The sequence below is a fragment of the Phaseolus vulgaris genome, unplaced genomic scaffold, assembly GCF_000499845.2.
Source record: "Phaseolus vulgaris cultivar G19833 unplaced genomic scaffold, P. vulgaris v2.0 scaffold_13, whole genome shotgun sequence".
NCBI classification, from domain to species: domain Eukaryota; kingdom Viridiplantae; phylum Streptophyta; class Magnoliopsida; order Fabales; family Fabaceae; genus Phaseolus; species Phaseolus vulgaris.
In genome coordinates this window covers 513,621-535,384 of record NW_027174082.1, presented here as the reverse complement: position 1 = coordinate 535,384, position 21,764 = coordinate 513,621, and the positions used below count along the sequence as shown (strand labels likewise).

Sequence of the window (21,764 nt, the reverse complement as noted above, 5' to 3'; positions counted from 1 at the left end):
ACAGGCGGCGAGATGCCGAGCTGTGAGCACAAAATGTTAAAAACACGAATAAATGTCCAACTATTAGGGTGTAATTGGGCAGGGGCAACCTTGAGCTCAATTAATAGTTTTTTTTTTCAAAAATAGATAAGGGGAGACGCAAGAGAACTTTTTTGAAAAACGTGACATAAAAGAAACAAAATTGACCACCACAGATGGACTCTCCCTCCCTACACTCTACAGTTTTTACATTACCCTCGTGTCTTTTACCCATACTACACCCGTTTTCTCTTAAGTCTCTAAGACGCAAATGCTCTCACTGACTTGATCGTCAGAGTGTGATCAACAGGTAAAGACCTTTGTCCCAGTGAAGTGACACCTTGAAGCAGCAATTGGAGACAAAGCAGAAGAGGAACTTGCCCATTTAGTTCTTTCGAAGTCAACCGACGAGAACACTTTTGAACACATTAAAAGAAATTTTACCAAACAAGATTTATTTTTTTATTTCTTTGACTATTTTTCTTTTAAATCAAACAACCTCACTTCACTTTAAATTCACTCTTGTAGTACATCTTCAAATCCAAAGAAAGTGTGAGATTTTCCCACATCGTTCATTTCTCGTTAAACATGCGTTTGCTTCCAACGGTCCACTCCTTTCGTAGATGGAAGGGATGTTGAGTTTGCATGCTTGTTTCCTGATGTGAAAAGGAGACCAAACGTGGAAAGGCGCAGGCGCGAATCACCTCTGAAAGCTTCCTCACGCAATGTGGAGAAACGAAGCGAAAATCATGTATGCATGTGTGCTTTCACCAAAATGCCCTCCACTTTTTCATGTTTTCTGTGAAATTTCTTGGCACCCTAAACAACATGCATGCAGAAATTCTCAAGTGCCACGATGCATGTAAAGACTTTAATCTACTTATTAAAATTAACTTTTTATAACTTTAATTTATTTTTAATAACTTTTTATGATTAAAAAATTTATATATTTTAACTAAAATGTTTTAATAACAACATTTTAATTTAAACATTTTCGCATATAAATTTATCTAATTTAAACAACTCTACTTTTTTTCATATTTTTATATCAAATTCTTTTAAATTCAATTTCTCAAAATTCTCATATATCTCCTCCCAAACTTAACTGCCTTTTCTCTCTCATGATGACACATTTATTGCGTCTGATTAACTCTATACATTAAATCTCTAAAAATTATCATATGCAAACTAGAAAAATAAATCACTTTTTAAATAAAATCGAAACTATTCTTCTATAGGTTTTTCCCCTTGCGTCTGATATGACAGCATCTGATGACTTTGGTGCGTTTGATGTTTTAATATGTAGAACTAAAAATAGGTAGAAAAATACTACAATATTAAAACTTAGGTAGAAAAATCAATTTTACCTTCCACAAACGGTTTAAAGAGGTCATTTTAATAAACTATTTTAATATGATTTAAAATGAAAAAAATTAAAAAATATAATTTATTATTATTATCAAAATCTTTAAATTAATAAGATAAATTGATATTTTTCATACTTTTTTTTATTAACAATAAATTCAAAAAGTTAATAATAATTTACTTTAACAATAATAAACTAACAACATATTTTAAATTAATAATAATAAATATTTTGTTAGTTTTAGTAAAGCATTAAAATCATTAATATTATTAAATTAACATTTTAAAGTGATATTTTAATTTATTGGTTTTTTAAATATAAACATAAATTAAAAATAACAAATTCAAGATATTTGTTAAATTAAAAATTCTATTAATTAATTTAATATAATATGAAAATTATTTTTATTAAATAAAATAATTAATTAAAATTTGAAGTCAAAATTTTGAATTTATCTCGTTAGTTATCTTAAAAAAAAGCAGCCAAGTACATGAATTGAGAATGGGATTTTTTTTATTTTTTTTAGATTTAATAAATTTTTAAATACTTAAATATAAATTTAAGTATTTTTAATTGAGTTCATATTTTTTTATTTTATTAAATGTTTAAAATATATTTTTAAGTATTTTTCTATTCAATTTTTTCAATTTTCAACTTATCGATAAACTTACTTCGCTTACTTCTCTTATATCTAATTTATTGATAAACTTCTTTCTTTTTGTAATTAACAGATGAACTTGCTATTTTCTTCTCTTATTTCCTCCTTCAACACACTTTCTTTTATCTAAAAATAAGTTTGAAAATATTAAAGAAAAAAAAAAATTGGTTGATGAGTTAGGAAGAGAAAGATGAAAATAACAATTAGGGTATAAGTGTCTAAATGACCAAATAAAAAAGGAAATAATACTTTCGTAAAAATAACAAATATTTTATACACTTAATAAGACAATTTAAAAAAACTCAATTATAAATATTTATATTTATGAAATAATATAAATTTAATTAATAAAAGGTTACTTCCGAAGAAAATTTCGGATGTAAGAATAATTTTTTTTAATTTAATTATTTTCTTAGTGTAATGATATTTTTTTACAAATGTAAAAAATATTAGTGTTTGAGTTCCACTCCCTAATTCAACTATACTCAGAAGGGTTCCATTTCCGTCTTCTGCAGTCTATTCTCCGCCAAGTGTACGACGTCGTTCGGCCTAATCTCCTAGGGCACCTTTTCTCTCCTCCATTCTTAATTACAATCTCTTCTCCGCCAAGTGTACGACGTCGTTAGCCGAAATCTCTTAGGGTACCTTTTTCTCTCTCCTCCATTCCCAATTTCATTTTGCATTTTCTTCTACTCTTACTACACTTAGCAGGCCGAGTAGAAATTTGACAATTAGTCACTAAACCCTCTTCACTTCTTGCCCTAAACCTTGACGGTCATAGCACAGTGTACACCTCGTGGCCTTGTCTTCCTCACTATCGGTTCCTCGCCGCCGTTGCCCGCCGCAAATCGACCTGTTCGGTATGTTAACATGCCTTTCCATTTCCCTGGTTCTGTGTCCTTGGTTTCTCTTTTTCTGTGCGAGTCCCATCATCGAATTTTAATTAGCGTTGCTGTGTATAAGATGTTCCTTTAGGTTTGTATAAATGTTTTGATATTTCAATTTAGGGAACGAGTAATGTCCATATGAAGTTTGTACACCAAAAAATTATCCAGTTTGTGTATATTTTCTCTTTAATTTTGATTATGTATGCTTGGTATATTCTATAGAAGTTTCGTACTTTATTGGGTTAGAATAAAGATTTCGATTCTTGTTGACGAAAGAGGATCCAGTAGTGCTGACAGTGAATTAGGTACTTATTTGGTTATGGTTAGTCTCATCCTAATTAACGCTTAGACCACTCCAAATGAATTAAAACAAAGTTAAATAAATTTAACAAGCTGATAATAAGATCATTAATTGATAACTTTCATATTTAATTAGTTTATATATTTTATGCTGTTTTGTGAGAATTTTATCACTTTTTTTGCTTTGATAAAATTGGTTCAAGTGGTTAAAACTGAACTAGAAATCTAACATTTTAAGATCTCCATTTAGTTTTTTAACTACATTGTTTTTGGCACAACGAATTGGATAAAATAGAGAGCCTTTTTTATAGTAGAGTCTTTTAGTTCAAAATAAACCAAACCATGTATGCATACATGCTAAACTACAACAGGCTCATATTTTGGATATAATAGGTTTCACTCCTCTATGGTTGAACTGATCTTCAATTCATATTGGCTAACTACAACATGCTAATATTTTGGTTTACTATTAACTTTTTCTCTTTTTACAATTTCCATTAGATTCTATTTTTTTAATATACACTTTTTTTGCTTTGTTTTCCATTTTGATCTGTGGTATTGATGTTGATGCATATATAAAGGACATGGTTGCATACTTCCATATTTGTCAATTAGTTGGCCAATATAACTTTTTGTATATATAATTCCTTTTAAGTCCTTGAATTATAATCCATGATGGTAATAGACTGATAGAGACCTACCTACATTACTTGAGGAAAGTCAATGATATTAATGAATATCAACTACAAAAGTAGGACAAATATTGAAGGTGAAGGATAATAAGTCCTAAACTCTAATAAGTACCTAGAGCACATGATCCTCGATACATGACTTGAGAAAAATAAAGAAAAAGAGAATAGTATATTTTGAGAGCTTGTAAGGTTCTATCTTAGATTCTCATATGTATATACAACAAATCTGTGTTACAATGGTGAGTAAGAGAGGACTATAAGACAAATAATCCTAGGTACAAATAAGTACTACCCAAAACAACTTCTAAAAAAAGCGTCCATGGACTTTGACTTTTCACAGATTGTGAAATGCAAGCTGTTGACAAATTGGAGTTGTAGATGATTGTGCTAGACTGATGGATTTTGACCTCAAATATTCTTGATATTCCTTATCAAGAAACTTGGGTTCAACAACCTCAGATTTGGAGACATTGACTGTTTTGTCAAAAAATCCATGAAGAGAGTAGCAATGTTTTTGGATATGACCCATTCTTTTACAATATGTACATTGATGATGCCCTGTACCACCACCTCCTCCTTTAATTCCCTGACCCTGTTTTCATTGCATAGATACCATGGCTATAGATTCAGTGGATTTGTGAAATTTTTTACCTTTAGGAGCTACTTGGCGAATAGGCCGTGTTGTTAGACTTTCTTTGCATGATCCCTAATATGATCAAAATCAAAGTTCATTGCATGAAGGATCATAACCATATAAATTTTGTCCAACTTGATTTCTTCTTGGGAATCAACTTCTAAAATCATGTTTTGTTCCTCAACAACAAATTGATTATTAGCAATGAAAGATATCATATCATGATCAACTTGCTTAAGAGATGCTAGCTTGTGGACAAGATCATAGAGACACTGAATGTCGTTTGCAAAATATATCATGAGTCTTCTTCCAAAAAGTTGTGCAAGTTTGAATGGTTCCCAATATTTTGGGTTCCACCGATTGCCACAATAGATTACAAAGTTGAAAATCCAGATTTTTGTGCTTAGTTTTATAGAATTTTCTAATGAGATCTCACTCACATCCTTTTCCAAGTGATCATGGAACCCCTGACCAAAAAGAAACCAAAGTTCCATAAAGGCTACCCAAGATAAATAAGTTTTTCCATTAAGTGTTTTTGATGTAATGAAAAAAGAGCTTTGAAAACATTATGCTGGTCTAGAAGCCTTCTCGTCACAAAACAGAGAAAGTGGTGCCCAACAGTGAAGGGGGAAAAACCCGATAGAAAGGGCAAATTTTTTCCTTCAACCAAGGCCGGAGAGTGAGCATGGAGGGTCACAAATATGAAGGGGAATGCAGAGTGGTTTTAGTGGTAGGAAGGGCGAGTGGGTTTCATGCGCCTGAGTTGCAATGAAAGGGAAGGCGATGCATTACTCAGGGAGGCTATCTAGATCTAGTGGCTGCTAGATAAAACTGGACAGATAAAGGCAAATGGCAATGGATGGTGGTGATCAACCTAGAGAAGACAAGGATATGCAGATTGGGATCGACCCGCTCTAATAACAATTTGAGAAAATAAAGAAAAAAGAGAATAGTATATTTTAAGAGCTTGAAAAGGTTTTCCCCTTAGGTGCTCATATTTATATACATCAGATTTGTGTTACAATGAAGAGAAAGGCAAGAGTAAAGACAAGTAATTCTAGGTACAGACAAGAACTACCCAAAACAACTTTTGAAAAAGCTTACTTAGCCTATTCTGAACCTATATTAAGAATATTTTCTGCCCAACCTTACAGCCCAAAAGTCTTGTCAAAGCTGTCTTCCTTTCATTCCCTCACTTGATGATCTTCTCCTACATGTGTATACTTGAAACCAAGGTTATCAAACTCGCGGATGAACCCTTAAACCCGTTCGAGTTTACGAGTTGACTGGTGCCTGGCGAGTGAACCCGTGAGTAAACTCGTTTTTTGGCAAACTCGGTGTAGACTCGGACAGACTCGTTGAACTCGGTGTAAACTCGCGAGTTCAAGGCCGAGTCAACGAGTTATGAAAAAATCCCAAAACGATTGAGATGTTCGTTGTCACGCTTCACTGTCACCGTTCCTCGCCTCGTCGCCTTGCTGTTGTCGTGCCTCGCCGCGCCACCTTGTCGCCGCACTGTCGCGTCTTCTTCATTTAGGGTTGAGTGTGAGGTGGGTTTGTGGGTTAATTGGGGGAAGGTTAGATTTAGGGTTGAGAGTGATTTTTTAGTTGGGTTGGGTCAGTAATTTTGAACCTGATTGGGTTGGGCTGGGTTGGGTTGGAGTTTTTAACTTAATTGGGTTAGGTTATTTTTAGGTTGGGTTTGGGAATTTTTAACTTTATTTTATTGAGTTTAGGGTTGGGAATTATTTCTAGATTGGGTTGGGTTTGGGGATTTTTATGCTGATTGGATTTAGGTTTGGGAGTTATTTTTAAGCTAATTTGGGGATTTTTTTTATTCAAAATGGCTGAAATAAAATTGGAATTAAGATTAAATTATTTTTTATTGATTTGATGTTTCAGCATAATAAAAAAATTGTAAAATAATATGAAATTGATATATGAATATTTTTTTATTAAATTTTTTATCTGAAGTAGACTCTTACGAGTCTACGAGTCGGGTTTACGAGTCGAGTTTATAGACCTCTCACGAGTCTGAGTAAACTCTCGAGTCTGATAACCTTGCTTGAAACCCATTTATACACATCTAACTTGCAAAGTCAGCAAGTTCTTGAAGCCTTTCCCTGTTCTGTCTTTTTATTCACCTGTTCTGCCTTTTTTTTTTCATTTTTATATATCCTTGCAGATTATGGACACTTAGCTTGGATCATTAATAAGTTGACCAACAACTCCTCCACTAATAGAATTAAGCCTAACAGGATCTAAATGATTAGTCCTTATAAAGTTGAAGCTTTATAGTTTTTTATGTAGCAATATTATGCCTCCATTTGTTCCCATCAAAAGTAATTGTAAATTCACTTGTGAGTCTATGCTGAAGAGGATGTCTCATGAAAAACATAATGCTTTAGTTAATTTGATCCAATGCGCAGAACCCATACACATATTTTCTATACCAATACAATTCCTTTTTCTTGTCTTGTTGAATGTAACGGGCTTAGCCCATAGTTTCTGTTAGTCTTTTATGTTATTATTCTATTATTATTTCCATCTATAAATAAACAACCCTATGTTTGTATTCTACACAAGGCATATTAATACTATATTTATTTTCTTTCTTTATAATATGTCATAGGTTTCTATCTTCAGCCCATGTGCCCCACTCCTCCAAATCCTATTCCACCCCTCAACTCACTCTTTTTCTGCCTAAATTTTGCTCTGGTGCCACTGTAGTGATGTTCCATTCACAATAACGGTTAAATTGGAGATTCCCAATTCATGGCTGCATTACCTGAGAATAGTTTGCTATCAAGTTGCAATGTTGTGTCAGTAAATTAGAAAAGAATATTAGGTTCTATGTGGATATTATTATTATTATTATGTAGTTTGTTTTTTTTCAAATTTAAATTGATGCATTTTACATAAATATCTATAGAACTTGCAATCTGTGTATTATTTTTGATTGATGTACTATAGATAATTAAATTTACAAACAGGAAACTATTGATGTTATCATATTAATTGTTATGTTATCTTATGAATCTAAATCTAAAAATTAGGTGGGTACATAAGGGAATATTATATTTACAACTAGTATTTGCCATTTAGAGATTGATTTGGTGTAATGTTTTGATAAAGTTTTAATCTTTTGCCATAGCAGAGAAAAGGGTTTGTTTGGATATGGGTGGTGATGAGCACATGGACCAGGAGCTAGACTTGAGTGATTCTCTGGATAAGGAGAAGAAATTGGAAGATGGGTTGAAGCTGAGTGTGGTCACTGAGGAAGTGAAGGGAGGAGTGCTAGTTGAGAATGGTTGTCTCTCTGTTGAAGATGGGAGTCCCAAGAGAAGCACTGAGATTGTTGGAACATGTATCCTTGTATGAAATTTTGTATTCAATGCTTGTTTATAATTATTTGCCCCTTTTCAGTTTTTTCTAGTTTGCTGCTTGACTATTGTTACGAAAATTAGTGTGAAATAACAAAAATATATAATGATAGAATGAAAGGAAAATATGAAACTGTTATTGAAAGATTCAGGAAAATATAGTAGCAAGTACACTACTGTCCCATAACAAGGTTCCTCTAGAGAAAATGCATTTTCTCTCCCGTCAAGAGCTTGATTCTTCTCCTCTCCCACTCTCTCCTATATGGTCCCCTTACCACCGTTTGAAACAAACTTTCTCCTTTTTCATTTTCTCTCTACCAGCTCAACATTCCCCCAGATTCCCTTCCTATTCTTTCTTCAATGTACTTTCCAACCCCAAGGCCCATAAGCTAATTGTTGCCCCAAGTTTCTCTATCCTATTCGAGACTGTAAAATGACAATTGTTCTAAATCAGCCTTGTTCTCAAGGTTGAACTTTCGAAATTGATTCCTAATGATAATTCCCCCTCCAAAGTTGCTTTCTTTGCAGATTTGCCATCCATTGTATCAAAAACTGTTTAATGACTTCCCCGCCGCTATAGATAAAAAAAAGTTGCTAACACCAGAGCGGTTCCAAATCCTTTTGGAAGCTCAAATTCCTCATGATAATTACTAATAACCTTTTTAAGTGAAGAGACTTGAAATACAAGGTGTATTTTAGATGTCTTAGATAGCTTTAAGTGATAAGCAATTACACCCACACGTTCTAACACCTAGAATAGAAATGATCATAATACAAGGCAACAAACTTGACAATAATTTTGGAAATAACAAATTGTTGTTTGTGGCCGATGCTTGAGAAACCCCAATCACCCATTTCAAATTGTTGATCCTGTATATTTATTTCTAGTTAGAACTCTCATTCTCGAGTAGCCTACAATTGATATGTTTTAATTGTCTTAAATCTTCATCCCGATCAATTAAATCCCAATGTACAACTTCTATCTTTACTTCACAAGGTAGAAAATGATTAATCACTAGGGTGGACTTGCCATAAACTATTTTGAGGGGTATTACCCTAATAGATTCATGGAAATTAATGTTGTACAAATATTTTGCCCAATGTAGCCTTTGGGGCCAAGAGTGTGGTTGGTCAACAATAATTTGGTTTGATCATCATACTCTGGGTGATAACAATAAGTCATCTTCAATTTTGTGCTTTTTAACATTAAAAGTTTATTCTAAAATTTGGTATAAAAAATTGGGTCCCAATTGTTGATCAGAACCTAGTGCCTAAGCCAAAATATGGGCCTTATAAATACGTTTTAGAGGTATAAAGTGTGCATATTTTGAAAATGGTCTACTGTAAAAAGATTAGCTTCATATCCCTTTGATTTAGGGAAACTAGTAATAAAGTTCAATGAAATTTCTTCCCAAACCATGTCAAGAATTTCCATAGGTTGTAGCAACCATCCTGGTGAAATAGCCATCTACTTTTGTTGTTGACATATTACAAGCTCAAACATAATTTTGAAACTGCCTTCATCCTACTCTATTATAAATTTGCTGCCAACCTTTTTATACATCCTATAGAATCCTGAGTGTCCTTGTTGAGTAGCGTAAAAATTCTTGCAAGAGTGTATCATACAAGCGTGTCTGACCACTTCTTTTGGCAGTGACCACAAGTGTCGAACTCACCTTGTGTGTTCTTTCTCAATCTAGTCCTAACTTTGTGATTGGAGATCGTTTTACATTTCCTTTCCTGATTATGGACGTGTTTTCTCTCCTCAACTCTAGTTCTTCTATCTTTTCCATGTGATCATAGTGACTTTGGGTGCTACTCGATCTGAATTTGCTATCTTTACTATGTCAATGTCCCACTCTCCGTTGACAAGTTAGATGGCAATAATTGTGACATTTGGGCATCTAATATCAAACTTTGGCTCAAGGGACAAGATTATATTGACTATCTTACCCAAATAACGTCCTTTGTTGATTAAGGTGAAACTGTTACTGAAAGATGCAAAAAAATGCGGTAGCAAGCACAATATTATCCCAGAGCAAGGCTCTGCATTTTTTCTCCTGTAACAAACTTGATTCTCCCTCTGCTCTTAAGGTGCCTTTACCACCATTTGTAAGTAACTTTTTCTTTTTTAATTCTCTCTCTGCCAACTCAACATTTTTTCCAATTCCCTTCCTATTCTTCTGTATACTTTCCAAACACAAGGCCCATGGGCTAATTGTTGGCCCAAATTTCTCCTTGATTCCTCCAGCGACTCAGGACTGTAACAACAACTATTGTATTGACCTAGGTTGTCAGTTCTTTGCTATAACAGTCTTCCAATTTATGCATGTATGACTTATTGTTGGAGGAGTTAGTTAAAATGGTGAATTTCTCTTTTCCACCCGTCTGCTGTGGTGTTATTTGGCTGTGTCATAATTGCTGTAGATTGGGTTAGAACAATGTAGTTAATAGCGGTGAAAGTGGTGGTATTGTACTATTACATCATGGAGTTATCCCTGGCTGCTCCAAGAATGGTTGTCAAGGAATGTATCATGGCTGGAATGGCATGAATCTCAGCGTGATTGCATCTCTCGTCTGCAAGTTGCAAATGGCAGCTTGTGACACTTCACCATGTGCTGTTACCTGATAGAACCCAAAATGATTCATGGGCCCAAAAGAATGTTCAAGCTGATCCAGGTTTACATAGGCCTAGAATATGGCGTGTGTACACTAGGAGAAACAGAATTGAAAAGGCTAACAGAGCATGATGAGGTGGCAGAGAGAGAGAGAAAGAAAAGGTTGGGTGATAGTTAGTTACGGGATTTGTGGGTGTGTGAGGCATGTATCCTTATAGGCACAGCCTAGCATGAGAATGGGGGGGGGGGGGAAAAGAATATTGCAGTTTTGCAGAATGGAGAATGCTAATTCTCTATAGGAGCATAGCTCTGGACAGTAGCCTCCTACTGTATTTTCCCTTTTTCAGTATCAATAATACCACGTTTACCTCCTTTCTCTTATTTTCTGTGTTGGTCTGTATCAAACTGGTCCGACCTGCCGGATTTGCGAGGAAGAAACCAGTGCTAGGAGGTGTGACAATTCTGACGAATGCCACCGAAGAAGATGGAAGCCAAAGTATCTGCTCTGGAAAATGAAGTTGCTAACCTACGTGCAACACTCAACACAATGCAATTGAAGGCTGAGAGTAACCAGGAACAACTATTGGCGATGCTGAGCCAGAGTTTGCAATTGAAGCGGACTGATGGAGACAAGGAGACAGGCAGTAGCGGAAACAAGAATCGGAACGGTGAGGAAAGAGGAGATTCCGGCAGACCGACGTTTGGCTCAGGATGGTTGAAGCTGAACGGAGAACTGTTGGACGAGTTTCGTCAATCAGTGAAGAAGGTCGAACTGCCGATGTTCACTGGTGAAGACCCTGCTGGATGGATTGCTAGAGCAGAGGTCTATTTTCATGTCATGGAAACCAGTCCTGAGGTACGAGTGAACTTAGCCCATCTTTGTATGGAGGGATCTACAATTCATTTCTTCAATTCTCTGCTGCATCTGGATTTTGGTTTGACTTGGGAGAAACTCATCCAAGAGTTGCTGGAGCGTTATGGAAGCACTAGTGAGGGAGATGTCTTTGAACAATTGTCTTCACTCCAGCAGAATGGTTCAGTGGACACCTACGTTCTGGAATTTGAACGTTTAATAGCCCAGATCCCAAAATTACCAGATGAACAATATTTTGGGTATTTCATCCATGGGTTGCGCGATGATATTCGTGCGAGAGTGAGGAGTATGCGTGCGATGGGGCCGTTGCCACGTTCACGCCTCATTACATTGGCGAAGGCAGTAGAGAACGAGTTGCAGGGTCGCAATCGGGTTGCCACTGGGTCGAAAGGTATGGGTCCCCGATTCGGGTATAGGTCTGGTCAATACAATAAGTCGACCCACCCCACTATGAATGGGCCAGTTTCTGTGGGCCATGAACAGGGTCAAGGCTGGGTAATGATCCAAAACAACGATGAAAAACAGGGGCGGCTACCAGCGACAGAAAAATCACGTGCAACACAGAAGGATCGTGGAATCCGCCATCTTCCTTACCAGGAACTTTTGGAAAGAAGGCAGAAAGGGTTATGCTATAAGTGTGGGGGGAAATTTCACCCCCTTCACCAATGTCCGGATAAACAATTGAGGATAATGGTGTTAGAAGAATCTGAGGAAGAAGGTGAAGCGCAGGCTTTGATTTCAACGGAGATGGAAGAAGAGAACCTGGAAATTGATGGTGAATGCACTGTATTGAGCCTGCAGACATGTACTGTTCAACCCCAGACAATGAAATTGGAAGGTGCAATTAAGGGAGTACCCATTGTGATTTTAGTTGACAGTGGGGCAACACACAACTTCATTTCTAAGAGGTTGGTTCAAACCATGGGATGGGAAGTGGAACTCACTAAGGAAATGAGAATTCGCTTGGGAGATGGTCATAAGGTTGTAGCCAGAGGAGAATGTAAGCAGGTGGAAATTGAATTAGAGGGAATTAAATTATTTGTGGATACCTTGCTGTTTGATTTAGAAGGCATTGATGTGGTTTTGGGCATGTCGTGGCTGGCTACCTTAGGAGAAATGGTGGTGGATTGGGGAAAGCAGACCATGAGATTCCAACACAACAAAGAGTGGGTCATGGTACAGGGACAGAGCACAAAACATACTGCACAAATAGCTTTACAAAGCTTTGTGGGAAACACACGTAAGTGGGTTGAGGAATGGTTTTTTGCCTCTGAATTGGTGCCCCAGAACAGAGTTGCACAGACCACTGAGATGACGAGTTTGACTCCAATTCAGAAACAGCAGCTCGACTATTTATTGGAGCAGTTTGCAGAAATTTTTACAACGCCCGTTGGACTACCACCAAGGCGACAAATAGAACACAGAATCAACCTGTTGGAAGGACAAGGTCCGGTAAATGTTCGACCCTATCGCTATTCCCATCATCACAAAGATGAAATAGAAAAACAGACCAAAGAATTACTGCAAGCAGGGTTAGTACGCCACAGTCAGAGTGCTTTTTCTAGCCCTGTTATTCTGGTGAAGAAGAAGGATGGATCGTGGCGAATGTGTGTGGATTATAGGGCTTTGAATAAAGCAACCGTGCCGGATAAGTTTCCAATTCCCGTGATTGATGAGTTGCTTGATGAGTTGCACGGAGCTATGTATTTTTCCAAGCTTGACCTCAGATCCGGGTATCACCAAGTGTTGGTGCGAGGTGAAGATGTCCACAAGACGGCGTTCCGCACACATGAGGGGCACTACGAGTATTTGGTAATGCCTTTTGGCCTGATGAATGCTCCGTCTACGTTTCAGTCCCTAATGAATGAGGTGTTTCGAGCCATGCTTAGAAGATTTGTGTTGGTTTTCTTCGATGATATACTGGTATACAGTCACGATTGGCCATCCCATCTTCAGCATCTTTCCACAGTGTTGAGGATCTTACGTGACCAGAAGTTGGTTGTCAACAGGAAGAAGTGCGCTTTTGCTCAGTGTTCAATAGAGTATTTGGGTCATGTGGTTTCTCAACAAGGGGTGACTATGGATCCTGCCAAGATTGCTAGTATCATCAATTGGCCAACTCCCAAAAATGTGAAAGGTGTGCGAGGCTTTCTGGGACTTACCGGATATTACCGGAAATTTGTCAAGGACTATGGGAGGATAGCACGTCCCCTGACGGAGCTGACCAAGAAAGATGGATTCACCTGGAATCCTAGATCTCAGCTAGCATTTGACACTTTGAAGATAAAGATGACAACAACCCCAGTTCTTGCTCTACCTGATTTTTCACAACCTTTCATCATTGAAAGTGATGCTTCGGGCTGTGGAGTAGGGGCAATTCTTATGCAGAATTCCAGACCTGTGGCTTTTTTTTAGCAAGGCTTTGAGTGAAAGAAATCAGACAAAGTCAGCATATGAAAAGGAATTGATGGCAATTGTCTTGGCTGTGCAGCACTGGCGCCCTTATTTGTTAGGTAGGCAATTTATTGTATATACTGATCAAAAGAGTCTGCGGCAGCTATTGCATCAGCGGATTTCCACCATGGACCAACAGAATTGGGCTGCCAAGCTTTTGGGGTACCAGTTTGACATTGTTTATAAACCAGGGGCCACGAACGGAGGGGCAGATGCTTTGTCCAGAATGTACGAGACAGGGGAGTTGCATTCTTTAATTTCTTACCCTGTGTGGAGTGACGGAGGGCAGTTAATGGAGGAGGTTCATCAAGATGAGGCTTTGGCTACTATCATTGCAGCACTCAAAGCAAATACCACAAGTAAACCTGGTTTCTCATATAGAGAAGGGGTTTTATACTATGAAGGGCGCTTAGTAATTTCAGCTCAGTCCATGTGGATCCCAAAGCTGTTTCACGAATTCCATGCCACCCCTCAAGGAGGGCATTCGGGTTTTTACCGTACCTACAGGAAGTTGGCTGCCAACATCTATTGGATAGGGATGAAACGAGCTGTTCAAGAATACGTCAGGAGTTGTGATGTTTGTCAGAGGCAGAAGTACTTGGCAACCACTCCCGGTGGATTATTACAGCCTCTACCTATTCCAGAAAAAATTTGGGATGACTTATCCATGGATTTTATCAATGGATTACCAAAGGTGAAGGGAATTGACTCGGTGTTTGTGGTCGTGGACCGCCTATCCAAGTATGCTCATTTTATTCCCCTCAAGCATCCGTACACAGCTAGAGTGGTAGCAGAACACTTTACCAAGGAAGTGGTTCGTTTACATGGAACACCGAAGTCTATTGTAAGTGACCGCGATCCTATCTTTGTCAGCAACTTTTGGAAGGAGTTGTTCAAGTTGCAGGGAACTCACCTTACCATGAGTACAGCTTATCATCCCGAAACGGATGGACAAACAGAGGTCGTTAACCGTTGCTTAGAGACGTACTTACGGTGTTTTATTGCTGACCAGCCACGAACATGGATCCAGTGGGTGCATTGGGCGGAGTATTGGTATAATACTACCTTTCATGAGTCCATTGGGGTCACCCCATTTGAGATCGTTTATGGACGCAAACCCCCAACTTTACTTCGATTTGCTGTCGGAGAAACTAAGGTAGAGGCTGTTCAGCAGGAGCTGTTGGACCGGGATGAAGCGTTACGACAATTAAAAGGCCACTTACTCAGAGCACAAGTTAGGATGAAGGCTCAAGCTGATAAGAAGCGATATGACCAGAAATTTGAAGTGGGGGATTGGGTTTTTGTGAAATTACGTCCACATAGACAGCAATCCGTAGCTCATCGAATCAATCCTAAATTGTCTGCTAGATTTTATGGACCTTTCCAAGTGTTGGAATGCATTGGTTCAGTTGCTTACAAGCTTCAACTACCTGACAGCTCACGTATTCATCCAGTATTTCATGTGTCCTTACTGAAGAAAGCAGTGGGAACTTGCCAGGTGGAGAAAGACCTTCCTGAGAGTCTGTCTGGTGAAATTGTTGAGACAGCAGAACCAGAATTGGTGTTAGCTAGCAGAACAGAGTCTCGGCAGGACGACGAGGTGAAGCAGTGTTTGATCAAGTGGCAAGGCAAATCAAAAGATGAAGCAACATGGGAAGATGAACTCACAATTCTCAATCAATTTCCCGCTTTTAACCTTGAGGACAAGGTTGTATCTCAAGAAGGTGGAATTGATAGAACCCAAAATGATTCATGGGCCCAAAAGAATGTTCAAGCTGATCCAGGTTTACATAGGCCTAGAATATGGCGTGTGTACACTAGGAGAAACAGAATTGAAAAGGCTAACAGAGCATGATGAGGTGGCAGAGAGAGAGAGAAAGAAAAGGTTGGGTGATAGTTAGTTACGGGATTTGTGGGTGTGTGAGGCGTGTATCCTTATAGGCACAGCCTAGCATGAGAATGGGGGGGGGGGGAAAAAGAATATTGCAGTTTTGCAGAATGGAGAATGCTAATTCTCTATAGGAGCATAGCTCTGGACAGTAGCCTCCTACTGTATTTTCCCTTTTTCAGTATCAATAATACCACGTTTACCTCCTTTCTCTTATTTTCTGTGTTGGTCTGTATCATTACCGGATATACTTTTTATCTTGCCTCCCCTGACCTCCCTCTGCCATATGTTTCCTTTTCTAATAGGCTGTGGCAGATAACTAGCTACTGAAGTGGTCTTAGGGATTTATGGTTTCAGAGGAATTTAGCCCTGCAACCCAAACATTTTCATGTTTTTTTTTTCTACATTTTGGTTTGTTGGACTCAATTTGAGTCCAATTAATCTTATTTATTTTTTATTTAATGCATACAGTTGAAAGAAATAGGTGGAATGTATTTCTGATGTGTTTTACAAATGTGATTACAGTATCTATTTATAGACTGTTTTACAACCTAATTAAGAAAAGAAATAATAGGTAAGGAAAGCCAGAAATAATGGGTGTTTAAAGCTGTACAAATCAAATAAAATCAAATCACTAACAAATCTGTCCTAATAAATATAGAATGGAATCTGCACTTAATTATAACATAATTCTCCTGATTATGCAACACGTACTATAGAATGTGTTAAACCTACTAGAAAATTTCTAAGCAGTGGCCATAATGCTATACCACTACACTACTTTTTGGGTATGGCTTCCTACGTGCTGCTATTTGGGATTGAAAACACTGGTTTACAACCATGTCCTTTGTGAAATATCTTTGGCAACTGATGTAATTCCCCTGATTGAAAAGAAATGGACTAAATTGCTTTAGCAAGCATAATAAAGCAGCAAAAAGGCCAGTAAACCCTAGACTTCTTTACACTTCCTTAAAATATTGTTTTTGAGCTAAGTGTCAAGATATGCTATACCCCTGTTGGTTCTTGATCGAATATTACTTGTGTGCATAAGTTCTGATCAGTCTAATTTCTTCCTAGATATTATACACTATAGATTGGTTTTATATCAAGTTGGTGTGCAATTGCTAATATATTGTTTCCTTAATAAGATTTACTAGCTGTATCAGGTGTTAAAAGGGCCCGGATTAATGTTGATGAACATCAACCATCAGTTCATTTTACATATACTTCCCTAACAAGGTTTGTACAAGTTGGTCAGAAAAATTATTAAAACCCATAATGGTACATTATCTGTGTGCCCAAAGTTAAAAATAATTTTATTTGTTATTTTTTGCTATTAAAACTTCAAATGTCCCAATCACGTTGCTTGGTTTCATTGATTGAAGTTTTGACTAGTGTTTGAACAATGGTTCCAGGGCTAGTAGACAGAAGCTTCAGGAACTTCTACGGCAGTGGTCAGAATGGCATGCTAAACATGCTATGTCATCCAATGTAAGCCCAATTCCCATCATCATCATCATCGTCATTAATATTATTATTATTCATAGGGAAATAAGGTTTCCCATAATGATAAATAAATGAGTAAATAGATGATAGGGAATAAAATATCATGAAAAGAAAACATAAAAGAAGAACAAAAATTTAAAGTTAAGAATTTGAAATGAAGTTGGAGTCCATCTGTCCTGTTATCATTGTTTAGCTGTAATCCAAATAATTACTAATGATTGTCTAAGATCCCAGATGCAAATACACTTAACTTTTCACTTAAAAATTATAAAGGTGATTTAAGTTATGGTGTTTCCAATTTTGGAGGATTATAGAATAGTTTTGGCATTTGTGAGGGTTGTGTGTGAATCTTCCTTTTTGGATGGAAAAGCCCTTATTAAAATTATTGTTACCCGGTAAATATTTATCTTTTGATGTTGATTACATCATATGGGACGGAACAATGTGTTAGACTCAAGAATTGAATACATGGAATATTGGAACTTTTATTACTAACTAATCTGGTTTGTAGACCAGATCTGAGTATAGACTTAGACACAGGGTTTCCCCCTAACAAGGAGTCCACTCCTTCAAAAAACTCTCCAAAGACAACCAAGCTTTTCCACTGATAACTAATACCAAACACTAAGTATAGTAACACTTACATGTAAAAAATAATTGACTCCTACATAGTTTATGATTTATAACTTTGTATAGAAATATATAAAGTATCTGTTATTTTTGTTTTTTTTACATTAACCTTGAATGGCCTTGGTTTATATCCCTCAATAGGCTCATTAGGCTTTTGCTTATCAATGCCTTGCAGTCATAGTCAAAATCTACATCTTACACAAAATAGTGAAATAAAATATAAATTCTAATTAGGAAGATTGTAACATGGTTCATCAGATCCTACATAATTATGTAAAGGATGAGTGGCAGTAAAGGAGTGTTGTAAGATCCTACCAAATTATGAAAGAGATGAAAGGGAATATTGAAATAAAAAAGAAAAGAGGGAGTGTTGAAACGTATAAGAGGAGCATTGGAAGAGATAGTGTTTCTTACCAAGTGGGTTTATGCCTAACTCATTCTCGCAAAACTAGCTTGTAAGGTGAGGATTTGACCCTACTTATCTGACATTATTCCTAGTTGTGTGGGATTTCCAACACACTTTCTCACATCGAGGAATGAACATCTTGAGCATAAAATTAGATAATTGTGGGTGGTTTGACAGGAGCTTGGTAAGGGATAATATAACAAACCAAATGAACTTGACTAGGATAAATTACGAATGACTATGATACCATCTTTGAGTTTATGCTTAACTCATCCTCACTAAACCAACTTGTAAGGTGAGGATTGCACCCCACTTATATATTATAATCTAACTTTATTTTTAGTCGATGTGAGATCTTTAACAATAATGAAACTAAAAAAATAAACGAGGAATTAACGATTGTTGCAAGTTGCTCAAAAGGGTACTCAGGATTTACTTTGGGTGGTAAAAGGGGGTTTTATGATAAGTAACTGTTCTAAATAGCATATTATTAGGATGAAAGTATTCTCAATATTTTCACAATAATTAGGAAAAGTATCTTTAAAATCTTCCTATTTATTTCAACATTTTATTTCGTTATTTTAAAAGATATGATTATTACAAATAGACATGATGAGATTATGATTGGTGTGATTGTTAGCAATAAAATAATTTTTAATTTCCTTACATAGTTTGAGTTGCTATCATACTTTTCGATCTTGGGAGCCCTGTCTTTGCGACGACTTTAATAGCTTCTAGCGTTGTTGTTCACTGCTATTGAGGTTAGTGGTGGGCCAGAAAGGTCTCTCCCACTCCATCAATCACAACTCTGACAAGTGCATTGACAACATAAATTGTGGTGCTACACCCTCACCATCGACGCATAACCAACATGCCTTTCCTTGCAAAGCCCACAAATAGGGTTGTTAGAACCTTCTAAGCTCATTCAATTTGTTTTGAGTAGATATGATTATTTTGGTTCCTTGTCACATGTTTATTTTAATGTCTGACATGAAAACTTGTAAAAAGGAACTTGATTGTTTCAGAACAATGACTAAGTCCTCTAGATGATTGTTTTGAAACATAAGGCATATGGGACAATAGACAAATCTAAAGGCAAATTGGTTGCAAAGGGATACACTCATACTTATGGAATACACTGGGACCTATAGCAAAGATAAAAGAGTTGGAGTCGTTATACTTTAGCGTCTCATTTTTGTTTGGACTTAGATGTTAATATTGCCTTTTTTCGTGCCGCTTTAGTATTAGTAGACATGGAGATTCCTTTAGGATTTGAAACTCATAGTGAAAGGAATAAGGTGTGCCTCCTAAAGAAGGCTTTTTATGGTTTTAAAGAGTCTCGAAGAGCATGGTTGTAGAGATTTATGAAAGCAATGATTTCCTTAGGATACAAGCAAAGGCAAGGAGATCATACGTTATTTATAAAACACTCTTATAGGTAAACTCATTTTGGTATATGTGAATGATATGATTATTGCAAGAGATAATGAAAGAAAGAAATTGGTTTTAAAGGAAGAATTGCAGCCCATTTTGAATGGTAGACTTGGGAAAAGTAAAGTATTTCCTTGGAATAAAAGTTGTGTATTCCAAAAAGGGGATTTTCGTCTCTCGAAAAAAATATCTGCTTGATTTATTGTAAGTTTCTTGGAAAAAGTCCAGTAACTTGGAGAAGCAAAAACCAAGATAGGGGATCTTGTTCTAGTTTAAAAGTTGAAATTCGGGCCTTTGCTCAAGGTGTATGAAGGATAATCTTGAAAAAAGTCTTGTGGTTCCAACTCACATCACTAAAATAAAGGTTGACATTCCTAATCGTATGTTGGGAATAGTTGATATTCATTTATCAAATTCAGGGGGAGTGTTATACGTTACAAATTATTAGAATGAAAATATACTCAATATCTCCGTAACAATTGGTAAAAATATCGTTTGAATATTTTTATTCATTTTTACATATTTGATTTCCCTAATTTAAAGGATTTGATTATTACTAATAAAGATTATGATAATATAATTGGTATGATTGTTATCAATAAAATAATTGTTGTTGTAAATAGGGGATTATTGTGATAAAAATATCCTAACATCTATATAGTAATTAGGAAAATATTCCTAGAATATAAACATTCATTTGAGAAAATTTTATTTGAATAGTGGGCTTGTTAAAGACAAAGTAGTTCATGATATAATTATCATGATTGTAATTAATAAAATATTTCCTTTCTCCCTCCTTATTAAAGTATTATTTATTTCTTTACATAGTTCTAGTGTAGCAGGTTTATTTTGGGTGGTAAAAGGGGTTGTATGAGAAGTGACATAGGTTTATTTCGGGTCGTTAAAGGGGGCTTTAAAGAGGTGCTTTGGGTTTTGTCTCGATGGTAAATGATAAAAAGGAAGAAAGAGGGCTCAAGAAAAAGGTCTTCATATTACTTACCAAAAAGAGAGAATGAATGAGGCTATTAGGGTTTTTATGGCCCAAAAGTTTGTGAGTTCTAGTATTAGGTTGTGAACCTTACCCATTAAGCACCAAGCAAGAAATATAAAAATTGTCGTGCTAGTGTGAGTTTTGAACTTCACCTATGATCTTGTGCGATTAGTTGAAAATACAATCTAGAGGAGCATCCTAAACTCAGGGAGGGTGAAGAAGATTGTAGAAGCGTACCACATTAATATGGTTTAGGATCTGCATCCCAATGGTCTTGACAAGGAGAGTTTGAAAATAGACTTCTTATGCTGCCTACAAAGGTGATGTCAGGACAAGTTTCAATAGGTAATTTAGCTTACCAACTAACCTTTTGTATCTTCTTGGATTAGAAAAAGGTGGTCCTTGGTTAGGTACATATTTGACACTTGTATCTATTGGTGTGTCTACATGCATATCCTTTATAATATCTGTTTCGTCTAAAATGTTAAGAGCATAATTTTTTTGGGGATATGACCAAACCATCCTTGGATTGGACCTCTTCTATATCTAGGAAATACCTTAAATAACTGACATCTTTTGTGTGGAACTTTTGGGCAAGATATTGTTTTAGTTGTGCAATAATCTTCTTATCACTACTTGTGATAACAATGTTGTCCACGTACAATGAGATTAGATACATACTTGGGGATATGGTAGAACATAGAATGATCATTACCACTCTGTATCTAGGAGGTTATTGCATGTAGACTTCTTTATCAATGTCAACATATAGAAATGCACTTTTGATGTCAAGCTAAAACTTAGTCCAGTGGTGAATAGCTGCAATGGAAAAGTGACATTGAGAAGATGCCACTTTGGCTCTTGAGAGAAAGTGTCAATAGTATAATCTTTGCCATAGATTTGTGCATCCTTTTGAAAAATAAGCCTTATAATGATCAATGTTACCATTAGGTCCTCCTTGTACGAAAATATAACAATCAACACCTAACAATTGATTTTCTAGCTTGAAGAGGAACCAACTCTTAAGT

At 36.3% G+C, this 21,764-nt stretch overlaps 1 protein-coding gene across 8 annotated transcripts in view; it reads left to right on the top strand.

Annotated features, from left to right (window-relative positions):
- The first annotated feature begins 2,493 nt into the window (after positions 1 to 2,493).
- Positions 2,494 to 21,764, top strand: part of LOC137816936 (uncharacterized) — a 32,936-nt gene continuing 13,665 nt past the window's right edge. Inside the window, exons 1-5 of one of the 8 annotated variants that reach the window (XM_068620111.1) lie at positions 2,494 to 2,683; positions 2,829 to 2,902; positions 7,713 to 7,922; positions 16,930 to 17,011; positions 17,188 to 17,263. In XM_068620111.1, coding sequence (XP_068476212.1) covers positions 7,733 to 7,922; positions 16,930 to 17,011; positions 17,188 to 17,263 — 348 coding nt within the window. In that variant the 5' untranslated portion in view covers positions 2,494 to 2,683; positions 2,829 to 2,902; positions 7,713 to 7,732. Of the gene's footprint in view, positions 2,903 to 7,709; positions 7,923 to 16,929; positions 17,012 to 17,187; positions 17,264 to 21,764 lie in introns of all 8 variants that reach the window. The other 7 variants (XM_068620114.1, XM_068620117.1, XM_068620112.1 and 4 more) reach the window with 7 other exon arrangements.